Source organism: Alosa alosa, chromosome 11 (assembly GCF_017589495.1).
Source record: "Alosa alosa isolate M-15738 ecotype Scorff River chromosome 11, AALO_Geno_1.1, whole genome shotgun sequence".
NCBI classification, from domain to species: domain Eukaryota; kingdom Metazoa; phylum Chordata; class Actinopteri; order Clupeiformes; family Clupeidae; genus Alosa; species Alosa alosa.
In genome coordinates, this window is record NC_063199.1 from 24,606,218 (window position 1) to 24,619,347 (window position 13,130).

At 47.3% G+C, this 13,130-nt stretch overlaps 1 protein-coding gene across 1 annotated transcript in view; it reads right to left on the reverse strand.

Annotated features, from left to right (window-relative positions):
- The window catches only part of cftr (CF transmembrane conductance regulator), a 31,121-nt gene that overhangs the window by 7,667 nt on the left and 10,324 nt on the right, over nucleotides 1–13,130 (reverse strand). Inside the window, exons 10-20 of the mRNA XM_048256235.1 lie at nucleotides 10,255–10,437; nucleotides 9,794–9,985; nucleotides 7,714–7,808; nucleotides 6,990–7,076; nucleotides 6,054–6,807; nucleotides 5,783–5,914; nucleotides 5,645–5,682; nucleotides 4,509–4,789; nucleotides 3,355–3,434; nucleotides 2,936–3,086; nucleotides 75–302 (exon numbers count right to left, since the gene is read on the reverse strand). Of these exons, the coding sequence (XP_048112192.1) occupies nucleotides 75–302; nucleotides 2,936–3,086; nucleotides 3,355–3,434; nucleotides 4,509–4,789; nucleotides 5,645–5,682; nucleotides 5,783–5,914; nucleotides 6,054–6,807; nucleotides 6,990–7,076; nucleotides 7,714–7,808; nucleotides 9,794–9,985; nucleotides 10,255–10,437 (2,221 nt within the window). The remainder of the gene's footprint in view (nucleotides 1–74; nucleotides 303–2,935; nucleotides 3,087–3,354; nucleotides 3,435–4,508; nucleotides 4,790–5,644; nucleotides 5,683–5,782; nucleotides 5,915–6,053; nucleotides 6,808–6,989; nucleotides 7,077–7,713; nucleotides 7,809–9,793; nucleotides 9,986–10,254; nucleotides 10,438–13,130) is intronic.

A 13,130-nucleotide genomic window follows, 5' to 3' on the forward strand; every position in this document is an offset into this window, starting at 1 on the left:
TTTAGAACCTTCAATTGTTGCGGAACTTAGAATGTTCAAAAACCTACACCTTTAAGGGTTAACAAGAACCTTACTGGTGGTTCCGACTGCAATCCAGGCGGCCAAGGTGAAGAAAAGTGTGAAGATGACGTCGGCGCGGAACAAGAACCACCGCAGGGTGGACAGGTAGAGGAACCACGTGGCCGTGTGGGTGTTGAGGGCCTTCTGGAACTGACCCTCAAAGTAGGCCTGGCGCCCAAAGGCCCGGATCGTCCACAGACCCTTCATGGATATGATGAGGTGAGAGAAGATAGGGCTCCGAGCTGTGAGGAGATATACGTGAGGAGATACAGAGAGAATGAGAGAGAGAGAGAGAGAGTGAGAGAGAGAAAAGGAGAGAGAGAGAGAGAGTGAAGGAGAGAAAAGGAGAGAAAGACTCCCGTTTATTAAATCAGTCATCAATCCATCTCCCCATTAAACACATGATACATGGCTACATGGCACAAATTCATCACCAGAATAAAAGACACAACATATCAAACCAGAGAGAGAGAAGAAAATCAGAAAGACAAAGAGAAAAGAAAAGAGAGAGAGAGAGAGAGAGAGAGAGAGAGAGAGAGAGAGAGTGTGTGAGAGAGAGAAAACATCTGATAAACATAATTCATTCTTGTTAAGGTCAATTTCAAGACATGCATAATTACTTGATCCCTTGTTAACATATCCATTTGTTTTGGAAGAGTTTAGTAAGAAAGACAAACAATAAATCAACTATTTGGAGAATGCCAACGATATCACGCAAGCAGCATTTGTTCTTTGTTTCAACAAAACCCAATAAAAACAAGCCAGACAATCAACTGAATAAAACAAAATGATTGAAAGGAGCAGTATCTAAAACCGCCATGTACGGTATAATAATTTAAAAACACAAATGAATGCAGTAGCTAACTGGAACGATTTGTCCAAACAAAGAGATGAGGCTAGATGGCTCCCTGTGTCCACTTCACTTGGCCTCTCTCCGTCAAATTCCCTGTGTTTATTATTTTTTTTCCTCGTTATTTTTCGGCAGCCGCGGGTCCAAGCGGCTAGGGGCGAGGAGAAGGACCAAAAAGAGAGGAAGGAAGGGATAAAGCTGATGCCCTTTCACTCTCTGGTAGCTCATAAAGAGACTCCGCAGCGCGCTGGTTTTGGGGCCATGCTTATGGATTGGCCCCGGGATCACCATGCTGCCATTCCTCGCATTCCATCGGACAGCGTCGGGCAGGGCACCGTCTGTCGCGTCTCACACCCCCCCCGACAGCTCGCCATCGTTCCTCGAAAACAGGAGGGCGGTGGGGGGTGCTTTGCTGTAGCATCAAACACACCCCAAACACACACACACACACACACCATTCTAACCTCCGCCCTGTGCCCTTCAACCCATCACCTCACGCCAGAGCAGAGGGCCACTGAGAGAATGATGCCCGGATGGAGGACAAGGAAATCCCCAGCCAGTCGTCCACTCTCTCTCTCTCTCTCTCTCACTCTCTCCCTCTCCCTTTCTCTCTCTCTACCCCTTTCTCCATCTCTCTCTCTTTTTTCTCTGTCTCTTTTTCTCTCTCTCTCTCTCTCTCTCTCTCTCTCTCTCTCTCTCTCTGTTTCCAGTCCTGCCCAGCTCCCTGTCTGTTTGCTCAGAGGCGGAAAGCGCTTGTGGCTTTTGCACCGGAGCAGAGACCGCCGCACGCAGACGGACTCTCACACTGACAGAGCTGCAGGGGGAGGGAGGAGGGGAGCGGAGTGGAGGGGGTGTGGGACGACGCTTCCTCCTGCCCCAGGGGCCCTGACTGATCCGATGGACAGACACTAGGCAGACAGACAGGCAGACAGATAGACAGACAGGTAGACAGACAGACAAACAGACAGACAGGCCAGGTCTAAGAGTTTATGCCAGAGAATCGAGAAAGTAACAGGGAGGAATGAAAGAGACTGAGAAAGATGGAGAGAGAGAGAGGGATAGAGAATGGGAGAGAAAGAGAGAGAGAGAGATGGAGAGACAGAGAGAAAAAAGAGAAAGAGAGAGGCCCCTCCGCCCAGGCCACTTCCTCAGTGATCAACAACCCCCCATTTCTCCGTTTGACTCATCCATCCTCTCCTCCACCCAGTTGCTGCCGCACTGGACAACATTTGACCATCAACATCCCTCTCTCTCTCTCTCTCTCTCATCTCTCTCCATCTCTCTCTCCCTTTCCATGTCTCTCTCGCTCCCTCTCTCTTTCTCTCTCCGTCTCTCTCTCCCTCCTGAGCCTGGCGCTGTGCCACACAGAGCGGCGAGTGAGGGAGTAAAGGGAGCCGTAGCGGAAGAGGAAAAGTGGATACAGGGGACAGAAAGAGACAGAGTGAAAGAGATAGATCTACATTAAAGAGGCCCGGCCGTCTTCAGTTGCCTTCTAACTGACCCCCGTCCAATGTCACACTACAAGCACGCAGAGGGCTTCACACGCAGACGCGCGTGTGCGTGTCTGTGCGTGCATACATACACACACACACACACACACACACACACACACGCACATATTAACAATTGTTGTTTAACTTGTTGTTGTGGAACCCTTATGGGAACCCTCATAAATACAATGATAATAGGAAATGACCAGATACTAGCCTGCTAGTGGATTCATTTAACTTCAGCAGCTTTCTGATGTAGCCTCAAAGAATAACAGGGAGGCTAAACTGGGCATGTAACTGAAGCATGAAAACGGAAGTGGAGCATGAAAATAGTTTTAGAAGACTGGCTTAATTTTTTAATGCGCCGCTATCACGTCTGGTCTAGTCAGTTCCACTGATTGTAGTGGAAGCTAATTGTTGCAGCAGACGCTGCACAAACATAACACTTCTGTTGTGTGCCCGGCGTAGCCTCCCAGTAACATTATAGGGGCATTCTTTGTCCCTGTTGCCCTAGCTTGTTGCCCCAGCGCCTCACCCTCAGTCTCCAGCTGTTTCAGCTGCTGGCCTGTCCGCAGGAAGTACTTCCTCATGAGCATGAAGACGATAGCCAATGGTGTCGCCGCGAGGTAAATGTAGGGCCGCAGGATGGTCACCACCAACAAGCAACCGATCACGATCAGGAGAAGCTAGACAGAAGCCAAGAACATCAAACCATTAATGCATTCCTATCTCAGTCTAGCCTTTCATGATCTTCAAAACATATTACAGAAACAAAATCAAAGGAGAAATACTAGCACAGGAAACACTGCACAGGCTTGGACTGCAGAGCCAGTCCATCCGTCTATATGACGCTTCATGTACAGTAACACTTCATGATCTCTTAGAGAGTCATACCATATTTCTTGCCCAGCATTACAAGATAAAAAAGAGAAGTAAACATCAACTTGACTGTACCTGGATGAGGTCAAACATCAGGAGGGGAAGCATGTCATCAATGGTGGCCATGTCCTTGGTGAAGCGGTTCATGATGCGACCTGTGAGACGCAGCGAGAGGGAAAGCAAACAGACTGAGCCTACATGTGTTGTGTGTGTAGCCCACTCTGGAGATGATGGAGGGGATGAGACCCCTGCTAGGAGCAACCAAGAGCAGAACACGACTGGCTTTTGACTTCAATAACTGTTTGTCTAGGAGTAATTTAATGAGACTGAGGTAAGCTTGTTCCTCTTATTTGATCCTTTGATCTTAGTAGCTGGGGAAGTGAACTGGCCTCAGGTGAAATGACCAGGACAGGTAGTTCAAAGACCATGAGACTGTATCTAACCCCACAGCCTCAGACTTGAGACAACCTGCAGCACTGGCAGAAGACTAGCTTTGACTTCATTAGCTGTGTTCTATTCTATTTTTAATTATATTATTCATTATTTTGAGAATGACTGCTAACAAGCTTGCTTTGCTTTTTTGGTCTAATCGCTTGAAAAGATAGTTAGGGATGTAAGTTGGCCTCAGGTTAAATGATCACTGCTGGTAGTCCAAAGAGCTTACCTGTCTTCATGGTGTTAATCACAAGTTAAATTATACTGTAAGAGCTCATAGTGTTGAGTATGCTAAGAGCTCACCTGTCTACATGGTGTTGAGTATGCTAAGAGCTCACCTGTCTACATGGTGTTGAGTATGCTAAGAGCTCACCTGTCTTCATGGTGTTGAGTATGCTAGAGCTCACCTGTCTTCATGGTGTTGAGCACAGCCATGGGCGCTCGCAGCACAGCGGCGAGCATCTTCTCGTGGAGCTTCATGGAGATGGTGATCATGGTGTGGACGGCGGCAGGCAGCGGAAGAAGCCATGGTATGCGGCGCCTCGGACGTGCCCACGTAGATGTACATGATGTAGTAGATGCTGGTGGGGGTGGCGATGACAGGGTAGAGCTTACCTGTCTTCATGGTGTTAATCACAAGTTAAATTATACTGTAAGAGCTCATAGTGTTGAGTATGCTAAGAGCTCACCTGTCTACATGGTGTTGAGTATGCTAAGAGCTCACCTGTCTACATGGTGTTGAGTATGCTAAGAGCTCACCTGTCTTCATGGTGTTGAGTATGCTAAGAGCTCACCTGTCTTCATGGTGTTGAGCACAGCCATGGGCGCTCGCAGCACAGCGGCGAGCATCTTCTCGTGGAGCTTCATGGAGATGGTGATCATGGTGTGGACGAGCGGCAGGCCGCGGAAGAAGCCCATGGCCAGCACGCTCTCGGACGTGGCCACGTAGATGTACATGATGTAGTAGATGCTGGTGGGGGTGACGATGACAGGGTAGAACTGCTGCGGCTGCGTCATGTTGGGGTAGTGCGTGGCGTTGTAGCTGAACCAGTGGTGCTCCTCCCTCCACACCTTACTGACAAACAGGCCCGAGGGAGAGAGCAGTCAGTGGGGTCATGGGGTTTGTAGTCTCAAAGAGCCAGCTATTCATAGGTGCCATCTATAGACCCTTTCAAGAGAGTTCCATTATCAGCATCATAGCTGGCCCCACAAGACTTCCTTTTTAACATTCCATATGTTATCTTAATGCAGAGGAAGTAGATTGGGGCCCAAATAGAACGTTCAAGCATTGTTTTTGTTTTTATTGTTGAAAGGGTCTATACACATCACAATACATACCACATCAATATATAACACGTATCATAACATACCGGTATGTTAAAAGACTACAATGCAGTAATTTAGCATAAATTACAGGGCAGTTCTAAGAAAGGTAGCTGACCCTTTTACTGTCAACAACCAAGCTGCATCCAGACTGTTCATGGCACAAAGTGCTGAAGCCAGAGTATTTCTGGTTGTTTTGACCAATTGAAACTGCTGCTGCTACTGCTGAAGTGGAAAAACTCAAAGGGTTCCTGAACTTTCCATTTCCTTCATCTTATCTTCGCCATCTCACATGAGGAAAAAAATACAATTTTCTGTCTGTCAAAGTCTCTGTTGTCAGCTGACAGTGGATGCAGGGGACAAAATGCAGACAGCACCTGCATCCAACTGCATCCAACACACACAGCACCTGCATCCAACTTTCCATTTCCTTCATCTTATCTTCGCCATCTCACATGAGGAAAAAAATACAATTTTCTGTTACAAGTCTCTGTTGTCAGCTGACAAAATGGAACAATCTAATTGTGGCCCTGGTGACATAACAGCCCCTCAAATTAATACTATATAGTTAGTTAATTGTCCAAAAGGTCGCAGGAATAGTACTTACTCTGTGATCAAGTAAATGCCAAGGACAGAGAGAGCAACCTGGACACACAGAAAAGAGTTTATGATAGCGTCACTCAAGCATGTGGACATAGAAGTTAGCCAGTGATTGGATCACAGAGTGGAGGAAATGTTTACATACCTCAGCTGCAAAAACTATTAAAATAAAGATAAGCACATAGATGAGGTTCTTGTTGGTGGACACGTAGCGTACATATGTGTTCCACTTGGTTGTTTCAAAGACATCTTCAATTTGCTGATCTGCAAAGCAAGCCTGAAAAGACAAAGACATTTTGAAAATCATACCTTTGAATAATCTAAAAACCTCTTGAGTCACAAGATGTAACAAGAAAGATAGTTGAAGAGGATAATAATAAAAGACTTCTGGTTAATCAGTCTGGCCTTTATTTCACCTCTATGTGTTCGCCATCCATGTCCCCACTAAAGTCAAAGTCATTGACGTCATTGAAGTCATCGGAGAGACGGCGGGCGTAGATGTCCACCTCCGTGGCCAGGTCGCCCTGGGGCAGGATGGACATCTTCCGGCGGAAAGAGGAGCGGTAGGGGTCGCGGCGTCCGCCACCGCCTCCGACGTTGGTGATGAAGTCCAGCACCGACTGCCGCCTCTGGCCGGCCATGTGCACGCCGTGGTTGTGGTAGACGTCGCCGCCTGAGAACGACTCGTCCACCAGCTCGTCCTCAGGCATGAGCGACAGCTTCCTGTCGGGCGGCGGCCGCCGCACCAACACGTCCTCGTCGCCGGCTGCCGAGCTGGACGAGGGGATGAAGGAGAGCTTCCGCGCGGCGGCCGCCAGGGGGTTGAGCAGAACCGACGATCGCCGCTCCTCCCGCTGCTCCGCGTACACTGGCGGGGGTGGCCGGAAGGAGGGGCGCTCCGAGCGGTAGCTGGCCGACTCGTCGACGGAGACGCGCCGCAGCGTGTCGGACAGGATGGAGGTCCGGCGCTCGGCCTTGATGTTGTCGTAGCCCTCCATGCCCAGCAGTAGAGAGCTGAAGTCTGGCCGCTGGGACTGCAGCTCGGAGAAGGTGCCGTAGAAGAAGCAGTCGCCGTTGTGCAGCAGCAGGATCTTGTCGGCGCGCTTCAGGTGCTCCAGCTTGCTGGTGACGATCACCCGAGTTTTGGAGGCCATGAGCTTACACACACATCTGGAGGGAGGAAGGAAACACCTTCCTCAATCATCAATCATCTAGAACCGTTCATAGCCTCCAAGAGAGTACTACTAGAAATTAACATTTGCAAAAAGAACCTGTAAAAAACACCCCGCCCATCATATTGTCTCCTATATTGACATATGAAACCTATAGTCCCCTGAAAGGTGTTCACAGACCTCTCAAAGATTTCTTTCTCTGTGGCAATATCCAGGTGGGTGAAAGGAGCATCGAGCAGATAGACATCAGCATCCTTATACACGGCTCTGTAAGGAAACAGCAAAAAATGTTCGCACACTGCAGGTACAGTAGGTCTACAATGCACAAAGTACATGCAATTTAAGGAAATAACAGCAGCCTGGAGATAGTAAACTGCTCCATGATACACACACAGCTTTTCTAAGTGCAAAGATTGTGCCATATTCAGTGATTAATTTTCACGAGGGTAAATATACTGCGTGTTGTATTGTTTGCACAATACGACTGCACACCCAAAGTAAGCCTGGGAAAAAGAAAACACCAATTCATCACAGTCTAGAGCAAACACAGAGTGAAGGGTCGAGGCCTTCCGATGAAATGTGGATGCCACTGATATGACTTATGAGTGATTAAGGGTGTACTTTCAATGGCCCATAGAGTGGAGGAACAGCTGAGGAGGGGAACTATCTGCCAGCCATTAGTCATATGTAAAGTGTGGACAGCCATAATGAGAGTGGTTTATCCAGGCCCCTGTCCGTGATTGGCTTGCCTGTCCTCTACAGTCCATAAAACAGTGGGGGGGGGGGGAACCTTTGACCCCAGCAGGTGCAGGAGTCTGTCTGAGGTGCAGATAGATACTCAGGTGTGTGTGTGTGTGTGTGTGTGTGTGTGTGTGTGTGTGTGCATGTGTGTGTGTTTTCGTACCTGGCAAGAGCCACTCTGGCTTTTTGGCCCCCACTGAGGTTTAGTCCTCCCTCTGCCAGGGGAGTCTTGTCATTCTCAGGCATTGCAGCCAGGTCCTGCAAAACAAACAGTCATCTCAGCCACAGACAAGCCAGCCACAACAACTGGAAGTCCTCCTGCTCGCTACAGCTGACACTTACAGTGGGAAACACACAGTGGAGAGGAAGGACCCAAATCATTACATCACACTGACTGCCAGGGAGTGCTTATTTGCCTGTTCATGCAATAAATGTTACACACAATAACTAATAGTGATAACATGGTAATAAAGATTTTAATATAACAGATCATAATCAGTTCCGTCAATAATAATCAGTTCCGAGAATGGGGTTGGGAAATTAGGTAATTCAGGTGATGCAGCATGGTTTCCTTCTCCCACACTTCTTCCTTTCTATCCCACACTAAAGGAGACTGAAAACAATGCCAATGGAACACAGGAGGAAGGGAGGATGGCACCACATCACAGTGGTGATGGAGTGAGTGTGACGGCTATGACCAGGGCAGGGCAACTCCAATGAATGGGAGTGACGTGACAGTGAGAGTGAGAGTGAGAGTGAGAGTGAGAGTGAGTGAGTTTAAAGCAGAGCACCCCAAACCTACCTGTGTGCAGCAGTGCGCTGTTGTCCGGTGACGGTGAGGCATTCAGAATGAACAGAGCGGATTGTTAACAAACAGGAGAGGGAGAAGAGGAGAGAGACACACACAAATGGGCACTGCGCGTCTCACAAAAGCACACAAATAAACCCACGGCTGCTGGCTTGCGGGGGGGGGGGGGGGTGAGGGGGAAATGCCTCTGTTTACGGCTCTAGGGAGCCGCCAGTCAAGGCTGCTGCGCTAGCGACAGCCGCTAAACAAAAGGACAAGACTACAGGCACAAAGGTCTTTACAGAGAACAGAGCAGGCCACAGCGGGTGCTTCCTACACTCATTGTTGTGTGTTGATTTGTTAAAGACCTACAAATAAGTTCATGAGACTAGCTGTCTCTGAGAATGAAGGGCTGGGGGAGGGTCCAGGACCACGAGACCCTCAGGGCTTTTAGACGCACGGAAAGCGTTGTTGAAAGTGGTTGTTTAGATGTTTTGATGTTTTGATGTGTCTCGTTCTGTTTAAGTGGCTGCTCAAGGAGCCTTTGGAAAGCCCCCATCAGGAATCAATGTTTTGTTGCTGAGTAGGTGTCAATACGGCGCACTGCTGTGAAAACAACTCCAGTGTTTATGGACAAACGGTGAAGCTAAGGGAGAGTTGATATGAAAAAAGAGACTGCCCACTGCCAACATGTGAGGTTGCAACCACAAAGAGACTGCCCACTGCCAACATGTGAGGTTGCAACCACAAAGCCTGTCACATTCCGTCCTGGATGACATCGTCCATGGGTTGGGGAGCGGAGCGGCGTGTGTGTTTGTGTGTGTGTGTGTGTGTGTGTGTGTGTGTGTGTGTGTGTGTGTGTCAGCCTCCTGCCACTGGGGTGGCCCTAAGTGTGTGTGTGTGTGTGGGGGGGTCTTTGGGGCAGGCGCCCTGAACCGGACATTTCTCTGTCCGAGCTAAGATTACTCGGCAGACTTGCGCAGGGCTGCCCCCGCCCCAGGCTCATCTCTCAGCGCGTCCGCTCCGCGTGGGGGTATCCGATGAGCCGATTATGCGCCAGGAGAGCTCAGGTAGGGGTGGATAGAGGCATTCAGGGGTTATCGGACACAATTCCACACCAGACAAAGACCCTCAGTTTAAGTGCCAGGACAAGCTCTCGGAGATTAGTACTATGGAACCGAGGAGGTACAGAAAGAAAAAGAGAAAGGAGAGAGAGAGAGAGAGAGAGAGAAGAAAAAAGAGGAGGTCAGAAACAGGAGAGAGACAGAGGGACAGAGAGAGAGAGAAAGAGAGAGAGAACAGACAGAGAAGAGACATAGAGAGGAGGTCAGAAACCGGAGTGAGAGAGAGAGAGAAAAGACAGATAGAGGTGGTCAGAAACAAGAGAGAGAGAGAGAGAAAGAGAGAGGAGGTCCAGGGTAGGGCAGTGAGATAGCCCATGGGGACGGCTAGCTACCTGCTCTAGCTGGCAGGCCTTGATGACGCTCTTGTAGCGGTACTCGTCATAGCTCAGGCCAAACAGGATGTTGTCTCGGATGGTGCCTGGCATGATCCAGGCGGTCTGGGGTGAAAAGGAGATCCGGCCACTGTGCCGAATGGTTCCCTCTGATGGAACCAACTCCCCCAATACTGTCATCAGCAGAGAGCTCTGCAACACAGCCAGCATTCATGAAGCACACAGAAGTATGCAGTTTAACCAGTTTTCCCTCATAGAAACCACAACTCTAATTCTATTCATTCATATGTACAGTAAGTGGCATTAATGAGACTATCTATCAGATAGACAGATAGATAGATAGATATATAGATAGATAGATAGATAGATAGATAGATAGATAGATAGATAGATAAATACTTTATTAATCCCATGGAAAATGTAGAAAACTAAAGGTCATTTGTGACAGTGATTTTTCATACCTTCCCAGAGCCTGTGGACCCAGCGAGCGCCAGCATCTCCCCCTTCTCCAGGTTCAGATTGATCTTCCTCAGCACGGGTGTGACGTACAGGTTTGTGAAGAAGAGTCCAGCATCCCCATTCATGTGGCCATTTTCCTTGTCTTTGTTCTCGCGCCGAATCTTGTCGAACAGTTCCCCAATACCCTGATAAATGAAGGGTACATCAACGGAAGGCCTCTTTCATCGTGGAGAGATTGAGTAAGATCCCAAAGATGCTAAGTGATGTCTTATTAGAGGATATTCTCAGTCTCTCTGATTCAGTGCATCACAGACAATCAAACAACCACAAGTGCCTACTTTACACAGCTATTCATACAACATTCAATCTTCCAGTTATGAACCTCTTGGCAATACTAGAGCTCCACTGTAGATCTACAGATCTTAGAGGGCCAGTGATGAGCCTGGTGCACATGCTGGGAGGTAGCAGGCCCTGGTGAAGGGCTGTTAAAGCCTAACTGACCGTTAGCAATAGCTCCGCCGCCTTAGTCACTGTAGCTGTATGTCCGGTAAACTCAGACCGGAGTTGACTAGAAGCAAATAAAATAAAAGCAAAGTCCTTTTAGGCAAGTCCCTCCACTCTGCGGCCATATTGCAATGCATTTTGGGCAATTATTGGGCATCTATTTCGGGCAGAACTGCGCCTGCTCAACAACAACCTCGCACCGCAGGCGAGATCACAACAAATGATTGGCACAATGTAGCCTACTGTATTCACACGTCAACTTTAGGGCGCTAAAGGGGCAGGATATTTGTAGAAAACTGGCATATTGGCGTTACGAACAAAGCCCATGCCTTTCTATGAAGGATTTTTTGAGTGCTGTGTCTCCTAATTAGAAAGTCTTTGATTTAATCTAATTTAACATAATTACAGAGAGCAAGTATAAGTATAATGTTACGTAGTGGACAGTCAGGGAAACTACACACTGATATGAGAAGGCCGTGGAAGTGTCAGCTGAACAAATTTTGAAAATGGAAAACAGATGACTGATTGAAGTGATGCGCGTTTCCCATGATGTGAGTTTCTGTGTCTGCAACGCAGCGTGCCCATGACCTCTCAGACCTTTTAGGATTTTCGTTTGGACATTTTCCTTTTGTGGATTACCGTCGTCGTAAGACAAAACTTTGACTTGAAGGACCTGGAGCTTGGGCTGGCCACTCTGGGAGTAAGGATTGGGTGTGCGTTCTTCGGCGGATGGTAAACTACGCTCCTGGCACCCACAGTTCATCCACACTGACCTAGTTCTCAACTTCACGTTTACACATACACTGCAGGGCAAGTTTAAAGGAACCGTATGTAAGAAATGTATTTCTATTAATCATAAAATGGCCCTGATATGTCACTATGCATTAAGAAATCATGTTCATTTCAAATACTTATATCACTGACAACAGTAGTCCGGCCAGGATATTGTCATTTAAAAAGTGAAGTTGCAGCCCTCAACTGATGTTGATGTTGTCATGTTGTGTTTTGGCCTGATGCGCCACCCTCCACCTATCTACTAATCACGAAGTCAGTAGTGTTCCGCATCCAGGGTGCCAGTTCTGCTAGTCAGGGGGGAGGGGGAGGGGATACACCGCTCTACAGTAATTTGAAAGTGATTGCAGTACCAGTTTTGGCCACAATCTTACATACGGTTCCTTTATCGTTACAATCCAGGTCCTAGCTAGCAGGTAGTTACTTTAGAATCCCTAGTCAACGTAGCAGGTAAGTGAGCTAGCTTTGTAACCCTTTTGTTTGTTTTGGTTTGTCAGAGATAGCGTCTTGGCAGTTTTTGTGTCTTTGTCGGGGTGGACTTGGCGTATTTGTAACATTAAGTATATATACTCTTTTGATCCCGTGGGGGACATTTGGTCTCTGCATTTATCCCAATCCGTGAATTAGTGAAACACACTCAGCACACAGTGAACACACAGTGAGGTGAAGCACACACTAATCCCAACGCAGTGAGCTGCCTGCTACAGCGGTGCTCGGGGAGCAGTGAGGGGTTAGGTGCCTTGCTCAAGGGCACTTCAGCCGTTCCTACTGGTCGGGGTTCGAACTGGCAACCCTCTGGTTACAGGTCCGAAGCCCTAACCAGTAGGCCATGGCTGCCCCCAAAAATAATAATCAAGATTGAAAGCCATTATTCTGTGTATCGATTAATCCCATGTCGTCTGGCCGTCCTTTTCGATGCAACTTTTTTATGATAGCCTAGCTATCTTTTAATTTGACAAGATGTTCACTTTTTAAAAAATAATTATAAAAAAAAAAGAAAAAGAAAAAAGAAAACAAAGTTCACTTTTTAGACTTTTTTAAGATATAGTTAAGAACAAAATTATCCATACCCCTGGCAAATATTGATTTTCTCTGGACCAATATGTTTGTTCTTCCTTAAAATTACACTTCCACATGCCAAAAGGTTGCAAGACAATGTGGTAAAAACATGGAATAAAAAAAAGTGTTTTTATCTTTTTTTTTACATTTTTATGAAAAATTGCGTGTTCAGAATTATTCATAGAGAAGAAATAATAAAGGTCCGCACACTGATTGAAGCTCCCAAACGTGGATTTATTTGCACAAAAATAAATGTGCAAATAAATGGATATTTTCCTCCTAATCTTAATGTAGCCTCTTGTTTTAGTGTTACTGTTTACTTTGAGAAAGTCACCAGGTCCCCCTGGTTGAAAAACATCCCAAAATAATAATTTCTCACCCCCACAATTGAAATGGACATGGTGTCATTTGGGTTTATTGCTTCCCTTTTTTATGCCAATCTCAGGCCATGTCCCTGGGTAAAAAAAATCCAGCGAAAGCTAAATTCTTTGTCCAGGTGTGCCCTTATAAAGGTTAAGCTGAG